Genomic DNA, 21599 nt, shown 5'->3' with positions numbered 1-21599 from the left:
ATGAACTGGTCGCGAATTCGAGTAGATAGATCGAGCGGCTGGGTGGTGTATCCCATTCGTCGGATCAAATAAGGTATATAACCCCTGGTCAATACCTAGGCATTAGTCGGATGTCGGATGAATCACCGGAAAAGAACTCGGGCAGTCTGACGAGCGTCAGCCTCTTGGTGATAGGTGCTTTCTGTCGGCAATATACTCCCACGCCTATTGTCAATTGATTGTGCTTCGTTCTCGCTTTATGGTGCTTTCCCACGTAAGCTCATCTCCGAAATTCCATGAGATTGCAATGCCGTGCCAAATGTGGACTACATTTTTCTCACATATTAATTCTTCCAAAATTATTCCAGCTCGGGTGTTGGTCCGTACAAAAAAGGGGGGCTTGTGAAATTGAAATTCTCTCTCCGTTAGGCTAAAGTGTACTAAGTAATCTTCGCAATGTCAGAAATGCCAGTCGTAGGTAAGAAGCCATTCATGATCAAGGAATCTGCTCCTTGCCGTACTTGTCCATTATAGGTTGGTATAAATCCCATTGTGACTCCCACACATTTCGATGCTGTAACACGCTCGAGAACTTCCACCTAGCCAAAATGCGGTATATCTCTTTGCTTTCGATAGCCGGCGTTACAGGCCTGGTGCTGGCAGCACCGGGTCCATCCCTATCTAAAAGGGCTGGTTCCTTCGTCTGTATGAAGTGCACCAATCGTGAAGCAAACTATATATCTGACCAGGTCGTGGATAGGGTTCGGCGCCAACGAAGCTGGCGCAGAGTTTGGGAGTGGCAACATTCCAGGGGAACTAGGAACCGATTATATCTGGCCGTCGACCTCAACGATTCAAACCCTGCGCGATGCAGGGATGAATTTATTCCGCATTCCCTTCGCGATGGAGCGGTTGGTTCCAGGAACTCTGACGTCGAGTATGGATGCGACTTACCTGGCTTCATTGAAAAGTGTACGTATCTATATCCTGTAGGTGTCAATGATACTAATTTTGCAACAGACTGTCAACTATGTCACGTCCATCGGTGGATATGCCGTTATTGATCCTCACAATTTTGGACGATAGTAAGTTCTCGGATTGCATTTGCGCTGTGTGAATATTCACCTTACCATCTCTACATAGTTATGGCAATATCATCACCTCTACTAGTGACTTCGCAGCCTTTTGGACGGCCCTTGCATCGGAATTCGCATCGAATGACAAGGTCATCTTCGATACAAGTGAGATTCACTATTCCTCAATCCAAGCCGTACACTAACGTTTTAGACAATGAATTCCATTCGCAAGACCAAACCCTGGTGTTGAACCTAAATCAAGCTGCTATCAATGCTATCCGTGCTGCAGGAGCAAAATCGCAGTACATCTTCGTGGAGGGTAACTCACGGAGTGGTGCGTGGACATGGACAACTGTCAATGACAATATGAAAGCCTTGACAGACCCACAGGACTTGATTATCTATGAGATGCACCAATACCTTGACTCTGACGGTTCCGGGACATCGGAGACATGTGTCAGCTCAACTATCGGACGAGAACGAGTCTTGGCTGCCACACAATGGCTCAAGGACAATGGCAAGAGGGCATTTTTAGGTGAATTTGCCGGGGGTGCCAATCCTGTCTGTCAAAGTGCAGTGACAGGTATGCTCGATTACTTGCAAGCGAATAGCGATGTCTGGGTTGGTGCGTCCTGGTGGTCCGCCGGACCATGGTGGGGAAACTACATGTACAGTCTCGAGCCTCCTTCCGGCGTAGGCTATACCTACTACATGAGTCTTCTGAAGAATTATTTCCCCGGCTCAACTGGTTCGGGTGGGACAACCACAGCAGCCCCAACTTCCACAACAACTGTCGCTACTGCTACCAAGACCACCACAACTGGGTCAAGCACCACCGGCGCGGCTCACTATGCGCAGTGTGGTGGAAAGGGCTGGACCGGGGCAACCACCTGTGCCAGCCCATACGCCTGCCAGAAGCAGAGCGACTACTATTCGCAGTGCCTGTAGGCGGAACAATAGGACTAGAAGATATAGGTATCAGCAGTACCTTGGTCAGGGTCTTATACTGCCAATGAGATCAAATTTCGATTTATCGTTTCGTCAGCTTCCCGCTGGATCTGGTATTGGCTATCATTTATGTACCTAGGTACTTTAGGACTACAATATATGGATGTATGTACTCCGTACTCACGTTCCATTGTCAACGGTGTGATGTACAACGTATGTTGTAGTACGTAGATATTTGCATGTCTGTACTTTATACGTATTTAGATCATTCAGACACTTCGGGCCTTTTCTATACTGACAGGTCAAATCCAAATTTAAATACCTCACCTTAGAACCGCTACGCTATTCGCGAATATGTCGCCCCTCTTTGGTTGAGCCATTTCTCGCTTTTCAGATAGTCCTGCATGAAAATGTAATATGGCAATCCATGAATAGCCTCGACTTATATCGTGATCCCTAAAGCCTCTGGGGCCCAAATTGGTCAGATCGCAAGAGACGAGCTGTGTTGTCCCCCTGCACCGCAGTGTTATACGACAAAACATGAACCACGTCATAAATATAGCATTGGAACATTATGCATGTACTTCATTATATCTGCAGGTCACGTCCCTTCGGTGTTGCGGTACCCGTTGCCGAGGGGTGGTGCAGACCGAGTATCGTCTGCATCACAGCAGTTCACTGTGCAACCCTTGTATAACCTTCCTGGATTCATATTTAAGACCTGTTGGCCTTCAAGTCTGTTAGAACAAATCTTGGAAAAGTATCGACCAGGAACGATGGCAGAAGGCAACCCGTCAGCTCTGAATCAATTGGTTCAAATTCTAGCACAGACTCGGGGGATACACATGGACGTCCCAAATGGTAAGTATGTTTGAGCCCTTTACACCCGCTGTTTTGGGTAGGTTTGCTTCCATTCAGGCTTTTAGAGACACCCCATGCCACCAAGAATGCCCTCCAAGACTTAGAGTATATCTCAGCAATTCTTCGAACCGACCATACCAAGCAACGGGAGGCCGAAGTCCTGACCGATGTCCTTGGTATTTGCCATCAGCCAGCCATGCTAGGGGGGCCTAGGAATATCGAAGCTTGATTCTCTAACAGTGCAACAACAATCAGAAATCTTGTTCCTCGTGGATGCGTGGCTGGAATCACTCAATTCAGCCGATCGAGAAAAATCAATACCTTGCCGTCTAACAAAAAGGCCAGAAGGTCGCCGAGGAATGACTATAAGTGAAAAGATATTTGCAATGCATGATCTAAATCACAAAGGGTTTGTGGCTCCAGGCGACATAATTCGTGTCCATGTTGACTGGATACTTGCCTCTGAGGTGTCTTGGGCCGTAGGTTTGCTTCTGAAGGCGCCGTGAGCTGCGAGCTGACTGAGTCTCAAGGGAATGGAAACAACATACAATCATATAGGAAAGCCTGGAATATTTCGAAACGACCGCTTCTGGCTTTGTGGGGACCATGTTGTTGATCCTCGGGTTAACGAGCTACCTCAAGTGCAGGCGCTGATCAGCGGAAGCGAGAGAGCGAAGAAAACTTTCAAAATGACCGAATACCAAGGCATGAATGTCAGTTTCCCTTACCTCGTGCTTTTTGCACTCGCTGAATCACAGCTATGAAGTACACTATTCTCCACACTGAGTTCTACCGAGAGCGCGCCCAACCCGGAATGCTGGTTGTCGGCTCGGACTCACACACGTGTTCGTCAGGAGCAGTAGGCTGTCTCGCAATTGGACTGGGTGCTGCAGATGTCGCCTTACCGTTGGTAACTGGAGAAACATGGTTTCAAGTCCCAGAAACCATCAACATACGCCTGGTTGGAGCACCGAAGCCAGGGATTGGGGGAAAGATGTCATTTTATACATCTTGCAAGTGCTCAAAAGAAATACTATAGCATCGGACAGGATCGTGGAATTTACAGGCCCGGCACTCAGGCATTTATCCCCTGATACCCGATTCGCAGTTTCCAACATGACCACGGTTGTGTCAATACCATAAATTAGTTGGGCCAAATTTACTAACATGAATGACAGGAACTTGGTGGCATCACTGGCATATTTATGCCTGACGACACCACCCACAACTTCATTAATAGACGAAAACTTGCTCGTCACAAATGCCACACAACGTACTTCAGGCCCGATGCTGATGCGGAGTATGCCGCAGTTCATGAGATCGATCTCACGCATGTGGGGTCTTTTATCGCACGGTATCCCAACCCGGATGACGTGGTTTCGGTTATGGAAGAAGAGGGAATGGAGCTGAATGGATGTTTTATCGGGGCATGCACTACTACCGAGGAAGATCTGATCCTCGGTGCTCTAGTAATGGAGCAAGCAATGAAAAGAGGATCAAAGCCTACCGCAAAGGGGAAGAGGAAGGTCGTTCCCGGTTCCATGCCAATACTGTATCGCTTACGCGAACTGGGGTTATGCGACATATACGAAGACGCAGGATTTGAGATCGGCATCCCCGGGTGCAGTTATTGCGTCGGGATGTCAGCCGATCAGGCTGCCCCAGGAGAGGTCTGGATTTCCTCTCAGAATCGGAATTTCGAAAACCGGATGGGCAAAGGTAATGAATGCTTTTCAATGTGATTTGAATAGTTGATTGAAACCGCCTGATTCAGGTTCAATTGGCCACCTCGCCTCCGCAGCCACTGTCGCAGCATCGTCCTTTGAAATGAAGCTGGTTGATCCTAGTGACCTACTCGCTGCAATAGATTTAAGCAGATGGCGGCAGCTCACAACAGCAAGCATGCACTCGGATGCAACTAGCCCAAAGAGCGACCTGATATATGTTGAGCCATGTGGTTGTGACTATCATAGGGCCGGTGCCCAGACGCAGAAACAAATAGAGAAACCGCGGCTAGATATACACGGAAGAGGACAGCCAAAAAGCCTTCAAGGCAAAGTACAGAGACTGGGAGATTTCGTCAACACGGATGCAGTGCGTGTTTATTCTTTCGTCTATGTCCGTGAAGTGCCAGAGCTAATGGTAGGCTTCAAGCTCGCCCCTGCCGAGTTCCTAATTGGCATGAAAAATAATATGGACGCTGGCCTGCGTTGCCTGGTACATACGCATCCAAAATTCCGCGAACGAGCCCAACAGGGGTTCAATATTGTTGTTGGTGGTAAGGGATTTGGTTGCGGGTCTTCACGCGAACAAGCAGTGATGGCATTACTAGGCAAGTCAAGTCCAACAAAGCCTTTTTCTTTCGACGAGCCAAACATTTTTGACCAGAGTTTCTTTCAGGGTGCGGTGTCCAGTGTGTCATAGCCAAATCGTTTTCGTTCATCTTCCAACGCAACATGCCAAGCCTCGGGCTCCTGGGCATCACCATGGAAGATGAGTCCTTCTTTCAACTTGCGGATGATGGGGTGTCGATCTCCATCGATTTAAATTCACGAATAATTGATGTCGCTGGAAAGACGTTCGGGTTCAAGCTCAGCCAAATGGAAACCGAGATATTCCAATTTGGTGGGATTGCTTCGGCGTTTGGGGTATTCGGAAACAAGCTGCTCGAGGCAATAACCCCAGCCAAATCGCCTTCAGGATATAAACAGGAGGAATCAGAGCAGCCGGATAAACGACTACAATGGTAAAATATCATACCCACTGTCTGCATCTTGCTCATTGAGAAGGAAGACCGAGACAGAGGCACGGCTGTTGAGTAGCCATAAAGACCGAGGCGAAGGATCCAACGTACCAATAGGACTTGAAGAAGAAGCATAATGCTCACTAGCCTGGCAAACCCAAGGTACCAATAATTGTCCATACTGTACAGCCTCTCCATGATCTCGTTTACACCGTACATCTTATCAGGTTATGAGCCCGGGGGACTCGTTATTGATCTGATCTCACAATCGGTCAATATCCTCGGCCTGCGCATTTTCAACGCACAGTGTGGCACAGGAGGTAGTGCGAAGCCCAGCAACCTTCCTACATCAAAAGTTGTTTCGGGACCTTGGTCTAGCGAAACTTACACATCTCTTATTATCCCTGTCGAGTAAGAGAATTGCCTAATTGGGCTTTGTGAATAGGTTCAGATCGACGGCTTGTCGCCAGAGATCTGTAAAGGGTGGCAGCGGTCTCTATTACAGAGATTGCTGCCGGGTATTGTCATCTCATCGTGGGCAGCAAAGATCCATCAGACTACTCTAGTCTGAACCTTGGTGACTTGTTTGCTTGCCGCCTTTCTTGTTTGCTGCCTACCCCACGAGCAGAGTTTTTTTTTCCATACAACTGTCTCATCTGCATCGAGATCTTACATCCGCTTGCATCTTTTCGAATTCATCGTTTTCCATCGGTGTCTCCATCGTCTCCATCGACGAGATATCGCATAGAGATCGTGCATCCTTTTGCATCTCTTTGCATCTCTTTACCATTGTTTTCATCATCCGTATCGCCGTCTCTATCAACGAGACATCCTATTGAGATCAACGTCGTTTTACCACCAACATCTCGCTTGAGACTATCAACTTCTCAGCTTCGGCTCCCGCGTTCGACGTTGAACCCCGTGTTCACCTCTCCTCCTTTCGTCGACGATTTCTTACATCATGGCGGAATCACGTGGAGGACCTTCGAATCCCAAGTTCTCGGACCTCGTACCTTCGCTTAAGGGCGAGTCGAACTGGGAGATATGGAAACAATATATGGAAATCGCCCTCAATGGCATTGATCCCTCATACTGGCCTCTTCTTATTGGACAGGACAAACGTCCTACTAATCTTCCTGGCATGGAAGACTCGGAAGTCGAGTTTGAAGACGCAGTTACAGAGATCGACGATGACACACCTGCTCATCCTACTGCTGCTTTTGCTACTCAGCCTACACAGCCTACCACTACAAAGGCGGCTATAGCAAAGCGGAAGAAGGCTCAGCAAGCATGGGACCAGAAGAATGCAATTGTCTTGTCATACGTTGCTTCTTCTCTGGATGCCACCATGTTACTCTACTTCCGCGGCGGTAATACCGCTGCTCTAGTGTATGAAGAACTCCGGTCTCTCTATGAGGGAAAGATATTCTTCTCCATTAGAAACAAGGTCACTAAGTGGGCTACATGGAAGTACAAAGCTGGAACCAAACCAGAAGAATTTGTCACAGAGTGGCGTCATCTTTTCACCGAGATGCAAGTAGCTCTTCCGATAGAGCAGCGCGTCTCATCTCTCTATGCAATTTACGTGTTTCTACACGCAGTAAGCAACAACACTGCATGCCAACACTGGCTAAACACTGTCTCAATTCACGACGACTGGTCTTACGACAAAATCCTTCACAACATTTTCGGAGTTTTTATTGCTTCTGAGGGACGACGAATTAGAAACGATGGTCAGCTCCAAAAACAACAAGCTTCTGCCAATATCGCTTCCGCCGACAACAACAAGAAGAAGAAAAAGAAAGACAACCCCAAGGGTGAAAAGGAGGAGGACAAGCAAACCAAAAAGCAATATTGTCCGTTTCACAAGCGAGAGACAATACACAAACCCAAAGACTGCTTCCTAAATCCAAAGAAAAAGGATAAATCGGAGTCTGCTTCCATGGAAAACCTCTGGTGCTAAGCCACGTTTATGGTTGTCAGCCAGCTGGGTCTTGCATCCATTGGTCCTCCCTTCTACATAGTTCTGTCACACAGTACAATCCATACTTGTACAGCCGCTTCGTGATCTTGTTTACGCCGTTGATCTCATCAATAATAACTGAAGCAAATATCGACATTCCTGATATTTGTAGTATTTTGGGTGAATGGGTGTTTTCGCTTAGCCGAGAGGCATAGTGACTCCAGTGTAAGAGAATAATATCTTTCGTCAAATATCGAGACTCCTTAACGTTATATTATTTTGTTGCATGAGTCATTACCCTATGCTACAAGGGATCTGGGAATCGCTCGTCCGTGCCCATGTATCTGACTGTAGCCGAGATATCAAATCGACACAACCTCTGAAGGCTTAGACTATATCCAGACTCTACAAGCGCAATTCATTTATCCCGCAGCTTTGACTCACCCATACGGCGTCTTTGGCAGTACTTTCATAGTTGACTGGTCACAGACAGTCATGGTAAAAGGGGTATCATCGGGGCTATCGCCTGCCCCTGACATTCGAAGACCTATGTGGTCATTATCAACTGCTGCGCTTACGCGATGAACATGCGGGTCTTCTTTTGACATCAGACATGGAGGTAAGAACAACCGACTGAGTCAAAGCCTAGCATGAGAGCCTATCAGGTAGAATTCCAACAAGTTTGGGGTTACCTAGACAGGGGTATAGCGGTTACTCGATAGAAATATATAAAAGAATGACTGCATATACGGGTTGTGGAGTCTGTTCAGTGGGGGTTGACATGCTTTCCGCGGCGAACACTTTGAGGTGAGCCGCCGGATTTCCACTGCATCCTACCCAAAGAATGAAACTGAAAGCTACATCGCTATAGGCTAGCGTGACATTAGGTTTGATGGCAAAAAAGAACTCCGTTAGATGCAAAGTATATGTGTATTATCAGAAAAATCCGAGACAAGCCTGTCGGCTATTCAGATATTCATTTCAGTTCTGTAATGTTGATTTTATACGGAGTAGACATGAAATAAGGCAACCATTCATTCCTGTTACTGCGTTGCATAGTACGGATATGAGGTCGATTCAGACCGAACCAGCAATCTTGGCCACGTCAACTTTGTACATGGTTCCCCTTTAAACATCCCCCACCTTCTTCTCGTCTGAATCAGACATATGATGTGGTTCGTAGGGTATCTCGTTCCATGTATCACTTGTTCCGGGAATAGGAACCAACCAGGCTAGCGCCCAATAGACTGCTCCGGAGACAATGAACCCCGAAAAGTAGTTGACATTGTAGATGTACATGGCGCCAATGGGAACATTAACCCCAATAGCACCAGCAAAGCCAACAATGTTGACCAAGATGCCGGATATGTAGGCAGCATAACCGTGCCAGGAAACCCCAAACGTTCCGTAATAGATCCCATCCCGCTCAGCGCTATACAGCGCTTGGATGTCAAGGAAGCCCTTACGGACTAGGTAGTAGTCACTAACCATGACTCCTGCGATAGCGGAAAGAAATACCGAATAAGCAGAGAGGTACAAGGTGAATTTGCTGGAAGATGCAACCAAGGTCCACTGTAACCTGTTAGGACGTGTCCATCTAGAGTTTAGGGATGTACTAACGGGACACATAGCAAGACCGATTGCAGCACACAGATATCCTCCCCGTCGAATTGTGCAAAACCGAGGGAGCAGAGCTGTGAGATTGGTACCAGCTGACACAGAGTTGGCTGCAATATTTGTCCCTAGCTGTGCGAGAGCAAAGCCAGCTCCAATAACAAAGATCCCAAATCGCTCGGCGGAGCTTGCATCCTTCAAAAACATACCAAGAAGGGTAAGGGGGTTCCAAACCGCTTCGCCGAAGATAACACTGGATGACGAGGAAACGATAATCCCGATGAACGATGTCACGGCAAAACCAACAGGAATTGTGATCAGCTGGGGCCATAGAGCGTCCTTGGGGTCGCGAGCATATCTGGTGAAATCGGGGTTGTTGATAACCAATGCTGCAAAGTTTGCGATGCAATTCATAATGCTTTTCACAAATGCCCAGGCTAAAGCACTGCCCTGCGCCTTATTAGGTTGGTCGATTATTGGCCCGAGTCCGTGAGCGCGAGCAATTGCCCAGCCAAAAAATGCAATAGCACAAGCCGGCGAAAAGTATGCCTTTGCCGTAAAAACGTGCCGGACCTTGTAAATGGGGAACCAAAGAGCCGGCAAAGACAGCAGCCAGAAAATAAAGAAGCTAACAAACTGCTTAGTGGTTACCCCTGATGAGCTGGGAATTGTATTTGGCAGATTGTTGTAGCTTGGCCAGATAGCAGCAATCATCAAAGTCACGCATTCACCTGAAGGTTCTTAGGATTAGTTGATTCATCTTCAGGTTCAGATGATGAAGATTACCTCCTAGATAGCTCTTTGGTTTCGGGAAAGTCAGAAGTGAACGCATGCGTGGGGAGAGTTTGCGTACCTGTACACCATACCAGATCACAGCCATCGCTGCTCGGTTGATGATGGGCCAGAACGAACCCCAAATCCCAAATGAAGCTCGATTGGCCACCGCGAAAGGGATGCGATAGATGGTAGCAATGCGACCTAATACGTAAACAAAAATGGCTGCCACAGTATAACCAATCCAAACGCATAGCCAAGACTGCCACCAAGAAAGTCCATCAACTATCATTGAGGATGAAATCATCCATGTGTTCTTTGAAATAGGGTCAGACACACTTTTCCATGCTCAACACGCCCGAGCGGGAGGAGCCATCTTAGGCTTTGGGGTTCAATATCATAAACTTACCACATTCAAGGAATCCGCAATCCAGAAGGCAACAAAATTGAGCCACCCCCATTGACGGCGCTCTGGCTCAACTAACATCGAATAGGATAAACGTGTCAGCAGATAATGAATTAACACCAGTCACAAGAAGGAAGGTGACCTATCATTGATATAGGAAGGCTTGCGCATAGACTCACCTGGTCGAAGATCATCGTTTGTCAACATCAGCTGCGCGGTTGACAATCCAGGCTCCGAGGGCACTTGGATCTTTTTGAGCCAGAACTTCAACTTGCCGCCCAGAGTCATGTTGGTGACAGAAGATCTTTACAATACAAAGCTCCTTAGCGCGTCAAATGTGGTATGATATCAAAGTGAAGTGAGACTGAGCTTGTAGCTTAGACACAGCTGAAAGATAGTAGGCTGGTCACGAAAAGTAAAGTAGAGGGTGCTGGCATATAGTGTATTATAGATAAGGTGACAAAATCGATCTACAGAGCAAAACCCTATAGGTAATAGGTAGACCTCGACGTATATCAGCTTTGCCGACGGGCAACCCAAGCCATGCCATGTGAACTCTAACTCTCAACTTTGCCGACGGACATCTCAACCTATTCCACTTGAACTCTAACCCCTCATTTAGTGGATTTGGAGGTGTAGCACGTATACCCCAGTGAATACATAAAAGGATGGATGATAGGTCCGAACCTACCCCAGTGAGTGCGTGGAGTAGTGTGGGTCTGGGGTACGAAGCGGTATAAGGGTCAGGGTTCAAAACCCCCTTTGGGGGGGGTGTTGGTGCCTGAATGCCTTGCTTTAGAACGGCAGAAAAATTAAGATACCTGAATTACTATTACATATGCCTTAATAAGCAAAGTACAACTGTTTCTGCTGATGTTATAGGGTAGTATAAAATGAAGCCTTTTTCTCCCATGTAAATGCATATATCTCCAGTTTTGGGGAGGTTTACCCTCTCCAGTATGAAAATGAAGCCTTTTTCCATTGATTCCTGTTGACATGCACTGCACGCAGGGTATCTGTTTGGCATGCAGTCCATGCAGGGTATACGTTTGTCTGTGTGCAGACTGAGCTCTTTGCTATCTTAGTCATACAGCTGGTTTATATACCAGCTTTTTCCCATAGATTCATCTATCACCTCTCTTCATCTCCATCTTTCCTCTCCTTCGTAGCCTCAACAGGTTATGAGGCCCTTTTTCCTCTCTCCCCTTTGCTAGTTTTATACTAAGCTTTGTTTTCGAGTATAAACTGTCTTTCTTTGAAGAAGTTATAACTCACCCTTAGAGTATAAGCTATCTCTCACTTTGTTAGAGAAGCTATATCTCACCCTTTTCTTCATCGCCGCTAAGCGAGGAAGCGATCGGATATCGCCGCTGTGCGAGAAGCCGAGACACCGCAGTGTGTACCCGGATTACAATTTCACCTCTGTGTGAACCTGCCTTTGACATTTCATCATTGTATGAATTTGTCTTTATGTATCAAGCGGAGTCTCTTTTCCTAGAGAAATATCTCTATCGTGGTATATAGTGTCTTTGAACTATATTTATATCATTTTTTTTTATATTTATAGCTAGTGTTAGCTATAGCGAACCCTTTCTCTATAGCTGCTAATATAGCGCGCCTAGCAGATGATAGTAATGATTGGAAGGCAATCCGCACTACTATCGTTGTAAACCAAGCGGTGAACCTACCTAAACTAGGTAGTTTCAATCTATATAAGCTCACTCCCCCTTTGAAAGAGCGTGCGGATCTAGATAACTAGATAGATTAGGTTAAAAAAGTCCTTCGGGGTTACAATTTATACCACTTGATCAATAAGGATATTCCTTGGCCGAGAATTCGTGATCTAAATGGTTAAAAGTGGAATACGCTCTTACTATAAGTTAGATCTTAGCTATTAAGTAGTATTCACTATACTATTATATAGGAAATCAATACGTAGGGTAGCGACCTCTATTATATAGATAAGATTTTTATAGAAATCAAGATCTATATAAAAGGAGAGGGATATGGAGCGCTAAAAGTAGCTATGAACACCTTCTATGACCTTAGAAGGGATTAATTTTTAATAAGTGCGGAGTATATTGATACTCTATGTGACGATCTGGAGGTTCTTGCGGTCACGTGATGATGTTTGTTTCCAGGCATGTGACAGACTAGAGTCCGGGACGAGGGTCGACAGAGATTTCTGCCTGAAGTCCCCGACTAGAGGTCTCGACGCACAAAAGGATCTTGTAGTGTCGATCCTTTCCCCTTTTTCTCTTTCCCCCTTGTACTTAGTATTTTGAAATCAAATGCACTCTTTTCTCGTGAAGAACTGGCAGGTCACATAATACTAAGTACCATCTCAATTTCTTTATGACAGTACGGCTGTACAAACCATCAATTTGATTGGTTTCGGCCCCGTCACATCCCCACTTTCGTTCCTTGGCACCGTACAGCCAAGACCTTGACCCACGTTGATCCCGGACCCGTACCGAGAACCACCGACCAATCAAGATGGTCGGTCCGAGACGAAACCCACCCCACGAATCGGGACAGACAGCCTGTCCCCGTGCCTGATGAAGAGACTGAGCAAGAAACTGTCGCTGCTCATGAACCGCATACCCCGACCCCCGATCCGCAGAGACCAGTTGATACTGGTGAACGTGATGAAGAAGAAGAACCGATCAGCGCACGGTTGCGCCAGACACCGAGAAGTGAAAGATTTGTTGAGCTTGCTCGTGATCACCAGAGACTGCGAAATCTGGTCCAGGAACTCGAAGATGAGATCATTGTACTGAGAGCAGAGAGAACTGAACCTGACAATGCTATGGAAGCACTCCGCATCGAGCGAGACGAGGCCATCGCCCATAGAGACATCGCTATCCGCGAACGTGGTGAACTTGCCTTCCGTCTCCTGAATCTCCAAGGTCAGAATCAGCATAGTACCGGCGCACCGATTGTGGAGGCCGCTACCGCTCGGAAGTCCACCAAAATGCCTGATGCACCCATGCTGAACGACGGAAAGGAAGTCCGATTTGAGACTTGGGAAACTGTGATTCGCCAGAAACTCGAGGCAAACGCTGACCATTACCCTTTGCCTGTTCACCGCAAGCTCTATGTCCAGAGTCGTTGCGAAGGTAAAGCTCAGCTACACATTGCTCCCCGGATGAGCTCCGATGCTAGCATCCCGTACGCAGACGCTGAGGATATTATCCTTCACCTGAAGACTGTCTTCGCGAACCCAAACCGACGTGCAGAAGCTTACACCGCATACCATAAGCTCAAGATGAAACCGAAGGATAGTTTCACTGATTTCCTTGCGGAGTTCATGCAGCTCGCCGAAGAAGCTGTCGTTGTTGCCGAAAACCGCAAGCGTGATCTGTATTCGAAACTCCCGTACCTACTTCAGAGTCAAGTCATGTGGGCAGTCAACCAAGATACTGTCTCATTCGATGCATTCACGCAGAGCTGTCAGAGCATGGCGCACGAGATCAGTCTCCAGCAGGAAGCAAAGACCTCCTCACGTACCCGATCTACGATCCCCGCTGCCGGTGCCGGAGGTGCATCCGCCGCGAACCAGTCAAGCACTCCCCGCGTGAAGCGCGAGTACACTCCGAGTCTGTCTGCCTCCGAAAGAGAGACCTTGATGAGAGAAGGACGATGCTTTAACTGCAAGGAACATGGACATATGACCCGTGATTGTCCGAAGAAGAAACCGACCCTCGCTGTCGCGACGACTACTCCCACTATGAACCCTCCCCGTGTGGACGAGATCGTGGAGCTTGAAGCTGATACCGATTCGGGAAAAGTTCCTGCCTAGGCGAAGTCTCCCTCCTAGGCGGACGGAAGGTGTCACTGTTTTCGCTAGATTTACAGAAGTTGATTGGCGGTCCCAGAGATAGCTTAGTTTTCAATACACAGCTAATGCACAATGGACGCTCATTTTCTATTTCAGCACTCGGTGACACTGGAGCAGATGGTTACGTTTTTATCAATTCGTCAATGGTTATAATATTGGGCAAGCGTTTCGGACTCAGGGTAGAAAGACTAGACCGTGAATGCCTAGTGCGAGGTTTCAACGGTAAACTAGCAGAACCTATACGACATGTGGCTTTCCTTACGATTTGTATCGATGGAAGGATTCAACGACAGATCCCTATGTTGATTGCAGACTTGGGAAAATACGATATCATCCTCGGGCGGATGTGGTTTGCCGAGCATGATGTCCTTCTCGACTGTCGACGACACCGGATGATTTGGCCAGATGAAAGGACTCTCTTCGATGAAGTGGCGAGTAAGATCTCTGTCCCAACCCCGAAGACTATCCTACAGAGATCTCCGCAAGACGACATTCACCAGAAGGACGCAGACCGGAGAGATCGTCTCTTCGAGTTGATGGAGACAACTACGGAAGTACAGAAACCGAAGAAGGATATCTATCTTCACGCCCGTGAGCGCCAGTACGGACACTGGCAGATACAAGAGCAGAGAAAGATGGTACGGAACATCAAGGATGAGATACCAAATGTTCCACTCTCCAATGAGAAAGAAGACAAACCTCCCCTTCCTGCAATCGATATCAGTGCAATTGGAAGAGTCGGATTCGATAGATGGGAAGCACGGAAAAAGAGAGACCCTACAGAAGGAATCGAGATCTTTGCTACCTCACTCTGTGAGATAGACCGAATTCTTACTGTAAAGTCGTCTGTCGAGGAGGATCCTGAACTTCAAGAGATCAAGAGGACATTGCCGCTAGAGTATCACGACCTAGCCGAAGTGTTTTCAAAGAAGAAGTCGGATGAATTGCCCCCATACAGACCCGGTGTGGATCACGATATTGTTCTTGAAGCTGAAGCACAACCGGGTTACTGTCCCCTTTATAAGCTGTCTCTTGACGAGCTGAAGGCGGCGAAACAGTACATTGTTGAGAATCTGGATAAGGGCTTCATTGTGCCAAGCGCGTCCCCTTACGCATCTCCAATCTTGATGGCAAAGAAGCCTGGTGGTGGACTCCGATTCTGTGTGGACTTCCGAAAGTTGAATGCAATTACCAAAAAAGACTGTTACCCACTCCCTCTGATCGACGAAGTGCTTCAACGAACTAGCAAAGCGAAGTACTTTACCAAGCTTGATATCAGACAGGGTTTCCACCGGATTCGTTTAACCCCAGGAGCGGAGGACTTGACGACCTTCAGGACACGGTACGGATCCTTCAAGTATAAGGTGACACCATTCGGGTTGACTAACGGACCGGCTACGTTTCAGCGGTTCATGAATAACATCTTACGAGAATGCATGGATGAATACGTAGTTGCCTTTGTAGATGACATCCTTATCTACAGTGAGACTCTTGAAGAACATCACAGACAGGTGAGAGAAGTGCTCTCCCGACTGCAGAAGGCTGGTTTGCAAGTTGCTCTCTCAAAGTGTGAATTTGCTGTCACGAAGACCAAGTTCCTTGGGTTTATCGTGAGTACAGATGGTATCGCGGTTGATCCTGAGAAGATCCGGGTGATCCAGTCATGGAAGACCCCATCGACAGTGAAAGGCGTGCAATCCTTCCTCGGATTCTGCAACTTCTATCGACGATTCATCCAGGGATATAGTTTGATTTCGAAGCCTCTGCATCATCTGACTCGACAGGGCGTCCCGTACGAATGGTCTGCCCATTGTGAAGCAGCCTTCACGCTCCTGAAGGAGAAGCTGGTCACCGCACCGATACTCCGTCATTACGACCCAACACGAAAAACAAGAGTGGAAACTGATGCTTCAGACGGTGTGTTAGGAGCAGTATTGTCTCAGTACTATGAAGATGACGATTTCTGGCATCCGGTGGCTTTCTATTCAAAAACTATGCAAGCTGCAGAGTTGAACTATGAAGTGCGGGATAAGGAACTCCTTGCTATCATCCGTGCATTGCAGGAATGGAGACCAGAGCTCGAAGGTCTCGCACGACAAGATCGTTTCGAGATTCTCACGGACCATCAATCTCTAGAATATTTCATGACCACCCGACAAATGAACCAACGACAAGCGAGGTGGAGCGAGTTCCTCTCGCAATTCCATTTCTTGATCAAATACCGACCGGGGAAGAAAAACATCGTCGCAGACGTGTTATCGAGAAAGGAGTCACCTTGTGTCGATAATGGTAGGCAGTTGACGCTCTTACCAGCGGACTGTTTGGAGAAGGGCGTTTATCCACTGGATCTAAACCCAATCCAACCAGAGGACGCGCAAGAAGTTGTTGATAGGGTGAAACAGGCAAACCGCGAGAGTTCGGAGCTCGACGAATTCCGTCGGATTGCGGTAGAAGGAAACAACCCGAAATGGACCCTCCGAGATGGACTCCTCCTCTACGAAGAACGCCTGGAAGTTCCGGATGAAGATGATCTACGTGCTAGATTGCTAGATGAGGTGCACCGACAACCGATGACTTCACATCCTGGTATAGAAAAGCTGAAGAAGCTTATTTCTACAAGATATCATTGGCCCGGGTGGATAGCAGATATCAAACGATATGTGGATAACTGCTTGGTCTGCAAACGAACTAAAGCATGGAGGGATCGAGTTCCTGGACTGCTGCACCCCCTCCCTATCCCAGAAAGGCCTTGGCAACACATTTCTATGGATTTCCGCTCATTCCCGAGGGACCGACACGGGTACGACACTGTCTTTGTGGTAGTTGACCGCTTTAGTAAGAGACCAATTTCTATTCCCTGCTACAAAGATACGAATGCGAAGCAGATGGCTCGGTTGTTTATCGACAACGTGATACGAACCACCGGCATCCCAGAGACTATCGTCTCTGACCGTGGAGGACAGTTCGTTTCCGAGTTCTGGACTGAGTTCTGTCGAATCCTTGGAATCAAGAGGAAGTTATCAACTGCATACCATCCCCAGACCGATGGTCAGAGTGAGATTGCGAATCAGTACATGGCCCAGAGATTACGACCCTACGTTGAGCAGAACCAGGATAATTGGTCAGAAATACTACCCATGGTAGATTTCGCAGCTTCTATCCTTCCCCAAGATACCACGAAGAAGTCCCCATTCTTCATCGAGAGAGGATATGAACCGGCTATGTCTTTCGACTGGAAAGATCAGGAAACCGTGACACCAAATGAGCAGGACGCCGTGCAGATGCTTTCAAATCTACAAGAGATCTGGACTCAGACAAAGGAACAGATTGCGAAGTCACAGCAGTTACAGATCCGGCAGGCGAATCGACATCGGAGAGAGGAAGATTTCGGTGTTGGCGACCACGTTTTCGTGACAACGAAAGACTGGCAGCTTGCCCAGCCTGGTCGGAAACTCGCCCACTTAGCGAGTGGTCCGTACAAGATTATCAATAAGATCGGCAATTCTTACGAACTTGATCTACCGGATTCGATCCAAGTACACCCAGTTTTCCATGCTAGCAAGCTACGAAGAGCAGCGACTACTGAGCCCTTAACGGGACAACATGTTGATCCCCCTCCGCCAATCAAGATCAATGAAGAAGATGAATGGGAAGTTGACAAATTGCTGGATGCAAGAACGTATTACCGAAAACTGCAGTATCGAGTGCAGTGGTTAGGACATGATCTTGATCTACAATGGTATCCCGCTGGGAACTTCAAGCATGCACCGCAAAAGGTTCAAGAGTTCCATGATCAATATCCTTCCAAACCAGGTCCCCCAATGCGTTTACAAGACTGGATTGATGCTTCAAAAAGAGATATCATCCTCGATGAACATCCTGATGACGACAAGCCAGCATTCAGAGGCTGAATGCAGTTTTAGCCGGGGGTTATGTGACGATCTGGAGGTTCTTGCGGTCACGTGATGATGTTTGTTTCCAGGCATGTGACAGACTAGAGTCCGGGACGAGGGTCGACAGAGATTTCTGCCTGAAGTCCCCGACTAGAGGTCTCGACGCACAAAAGGATCTTGTAGTGTCGATCCTTTCCCCTTTTTCTCTTTCCCCCTTGTACTTAGTATTTTGAAATCAAATGCACTCTTTTCTCGTGAAGAACTGGCAGGTCACACTCTAAAGCATATATATAAAGAGACTTATGATCTATATGCTGAAATTGCTCTATACTATACGCTTTAGATAATGCTAGGCTAGCTAGTAGAAGTCTAGGAATTGAATAGCTTTATTATCGTGAAGGATAACGAGCTAAATATAATCGATAAACTAGTCTAAACTATCACTATTACTAATTTTTATCGGTATAGTATTGCTATACTAGACTATATTAAGTCTAGCAAAGCGGACTCTATAGCTCTTTCTACTATCAAGAGCTAATCTGGAAAATCTGGGTCTTCTAGTGCGTCTAATTCGAATAATGCAAGCACTTCTAAAAGACGCACTAATAAACCGCTAAAGGGTGTATCTATAGAAGTATATATTAAGAAATGGTTATCTTATAAACTAGAGAAAAGTGATACTAGATGCTATTTATACTACGGGAAACTAGGTTATAGAGTGAAAAGCTGTTTTTATCTATATCTAGAGAAGAGGTATGAGAATTGGAAACCTTTGTTAAATGTATAGGTTTTTAACACCTCGAAGAATAAAGAAACCGAGTTTAAAGAGGACAAAATTCAACCTATGTATGGTCCGCTTATAGATCGAGCGAAATAGGCCAATTTGTCTGCTCTAGAGGTAGTATCTGGTTTCATTATGATATCTATTAATGTTAATTTCTATAAAGAAGGTTTTAATCCTTCTTATATTATGACAAAGAGCTGCTATAGAGATAGTAGTTCCGACAAAAATGTTATCAAAGAGAGCCGGTACGGCGAGAAAGTTATAGTAGAGAGCCGGTATAGTGAAAACGTAATAGTAGAGACTGCTATCTAGGAGGATGACGTAGGTATAGTAGACCTTTCTAATTTACTCTAAGGAAATAGGTTTGTTTCCTACCTACTTCCTAGAGAAATAACTGACGATAAATCGGATGGGAATGCTCTTTTTATAATATAGCTCTCTGTAATAGCACCTAGTTATCTATAGGTTTTAGATATAGGTGTATCGGAGTATATCTATAGTGATAAAACTGCTTTTTCCACTATATAGGCTTATATAACTAGCTAGGAATACGAATGGTAGACTTCCGGCAATAAGAAAGTTAAAGCTGATAGATATAGGACTGTTAACTTGACACTTTATCTCGGAGATTAGAAGCTTCACGATAAAGAAACGCTAATAACTCCTATTTGCTACCACTTAAAACTGCACTATGTTTACAAAAAAGGTGGTTAATATAACCTCTTTTCCCTAGGGATAGTAGTAAAGCAAGGAATCTAGTGGAATAGTAAGACCGGAGCTTTGTATAAGGACGATATTCTTATTAGTTATACTAAAATTCACTAGCGTATCCTATTTTTATAGCTTGCTTCACCTACTCTCGGTGTAGTAGTTATTTTATCTGAACTTACTTACCGGAGACTAGGTTATATTAGTAGTTATGCTATAAAAATCAATTATATAGACCTAGGTTATGATATATAGGATAAAGAATTTAATTGTGAAGCTTATAAACTCGGTAAATCAAAGCGGATTGTATCTCGCTCCTAGTAAGCGAGAGTAACTAGAGTAGGCTATATGTTTTATATTGATCTATAGCCTATATCACTACCTAGATTTAATCTAGATACGAAGACTAATGCTAGCAAATTTGATAGAAAATATATTATAATTATTATAGACGATATAACTAGATATTGTCTAACACTATATCTTACTACTAAGGCGGATGCTTCCCTAATTCTCTAGAAATTTGCTTAGGAGATGCACTAAAAGATGGGTTACTAGCCGTAGGAATAGCGAATTGACGGCGGTACGGAATTCTCTACTTTTGCTAAATAGGCTAAATTAATGTATATAATAGTCACTTTATTAGCACCTTATATATATAAGTAAAACGGCGTTTCCGAGTTCTCTAGGTTTTACCTTTTGTAGATTGCCCGTACTATAAGAATTAATGCTAGCGCACTATAAGAACTCTAGCTAGAAGCTGTAAATATAGCTATATATATTATTAACCGACTACGAAAACCACTTTTAAAGAGAGAGTAAGGTGCTTATAGAAATTAGCTTTATTAATAAGCTCCTATCATAGTATAGAGATAGTCTTTGAATTTGAGAAGTCCTAATAATGTCTCTCTCTCCTTCCTCCGGGTATAGTATATAAAAGCATATATTTATATCCCGAAGGAAAAGCGTGTTTAAAGCTAAAAGATAGATACTAGAGTATGGATTAGCCACCTCGTGGGTTACGAGGGTGATAATAGTTATATCTATAGGATTTATAATCCTAAAACTAAGAAGGTTTCTAGATATAGAGATGTTATATTTTAGGAGCAAAAATAGGGTATTCCTCACTATAATAAGAGGGATATTATTACTAGGGGATAAACTATTAATAGTCCCCTAAGTATTGAGAGAAGCGTTAGTTCACTAGTTATTATTGTAAGTAAGGTTTAACACCTAGTTCAATATCTCCCACTATTAGATATAAGAGTGTAAGAACTAGATAACGAAGATAAAGAATATACCCTATTTATAACCCCTACCCCTACTAAGAAAGGTAAGAGACCTACTTTTAGAAGAATAGCTTCTAGTCTATAGACACCTTCACTAAGTACGAAAACGGTCTCTGTTTCTTCCCTAGAAGGTGCTCTAGGACTAACGTCTTCCCCGGATCTAGCTCCTATACGGAGATTAATAAGGCAAATAGTAGGAATACTAGTAAGAAGGTTTGATAACGAAGACTAGGATTAATATAGTAGAGCTTTATCCGCTATTAGTATAGCTTTTGCTACTATCCTAGAAGGTCTGAAAATATAGTAAGTGAAAATACCCCGGAATTATAAAGAAGCACTAAATTCCCCTTCGCCGGAGAAAGAGCTTTAGTAGTAGGCTATAGATAACTAGATCACTAAATTAGAAGTAGCGTAAGCTTACTAGCTAGTTAACACTCCGCCGAGAGGAAGTACTATCTTACTAGGAAAGTGGGTTTACGACCTTAAATATAATAAGTAAGACTTTATTATAGAGATAAGAGTAAGATAGGTGATCTATAGTAACCGCTAGAGACTAGGATTCGACTTTAACGATACCTATACACCGGTTACTAGGCTAGAAAGCACTAGATTATTCCTATCTATGGTTATAATTCGTAATATAGAATAGGAGTAAATTGATTATACCACTACGTATCTTAATACGCTTATTGATAAGAGGTGCATTTTTATAAGACCACT

At 45.4% G+C, this 21599-nt stretch overlaps 4 protein-coding genes across 4 annotated transcripts; 3 read left to right on the top strand and 1 right to left on the bottom strand.

Annotated features, from left to right (window-relative positions):
- Window positions 1–587: 587 nt before the first annotated feature.
- On the top strand, window positions 588–2003 carry egl2 (putative endoglucanase; the record flags this gene model as incomplete). The annotated part of the gene is made up of 5 exons (XM_056708041.1): window positions 588–684; window positions 740–951; window positions 1000–1064; window positions 1123–1220; window positions 1267–2003. The coding sequence occupies 5 exons, from the start codon at window positions 588–590 to the stop codon at window positions 2001–2003; spliced, it is 1209 nt and encodes a 402-aa protein (XP_056572343.1).
- A 1621-nt stretch (window positions 2004–3624) lies between these two features.
- acoC (uncharacterized protein) lies at window positions 3625–5614 on the top strand (the record flags this gene model as incomplete). The annotated part of the gene is made up of 4 exons (XM_056708040.1): window positions 3625–3774; window positions 4043–4583; window positions 4639–5142; window positions 5265–5614. The coding sequence occupies 4 exons, from the start codon at window positions 3625–3627 to the stop codon at window positions 5612–5614; spliced, it is 1545 nt and encodes a 514-aa protein (XP_056572342.1).
- A 954-nt stretch (window positions 5615–6568) lies between these two features.
- On the top strand, window positions 6569–7570 carry N7489_002284 (uncharacterized protein; the record flags this gene model as incomplete). The annotated part of the gene is made up of 1 exon (XM_056708039.1): window positions 6569–7570. One exon carries the CDS (start codon window positions 6569–6571, stop codon window positions 7568–7570), a length of 1002 nt encoding a protein of 333 aa, XP_056572341.1.
- A 1128-nt stretch (window positions 7571–8698) lies between these two features.
- Window positions 8699–10652, bottom strand: N7489_002283 (nucleobase cation symporter-1 family protein; the record flags this gene model as incomplete). The annotated part of the gene is made up of 5 exons (XM_056708038.1): window positions 8699–9142; window positions 9191–9915; window positions 9971–10274; window positions 10368–10438; window positions 10544–10652. 5 exons carry the CDS (start codon window positions 10650–10652, stop codon window positions 8699–8701), a joined length of 1653 nt encoding a protein of 550 aa, XP_056572340.1.
- Window positions 10653–21599: the final 10947 nt, after the last annotated feature.

This window comes from Penicillium chrysogenum (genome assembly GCF_028827035.1).
Source record: "Penicillium chrysogenum strain IBT 35668 chromosome Unknown utg000001l_segment0_segment0, whole genome shotgun sequence".
Classification (NCBI taxonomy): Eukaryota; Fungi; Ascomycota; class Eurotiomycetes; order Eurotiales; family Aspergillaceae; genus Penicillium; species Penicillium chrysogenum.
This window is presented reverse-complemented; position numbering and strand designations above follow the sequence as displayed.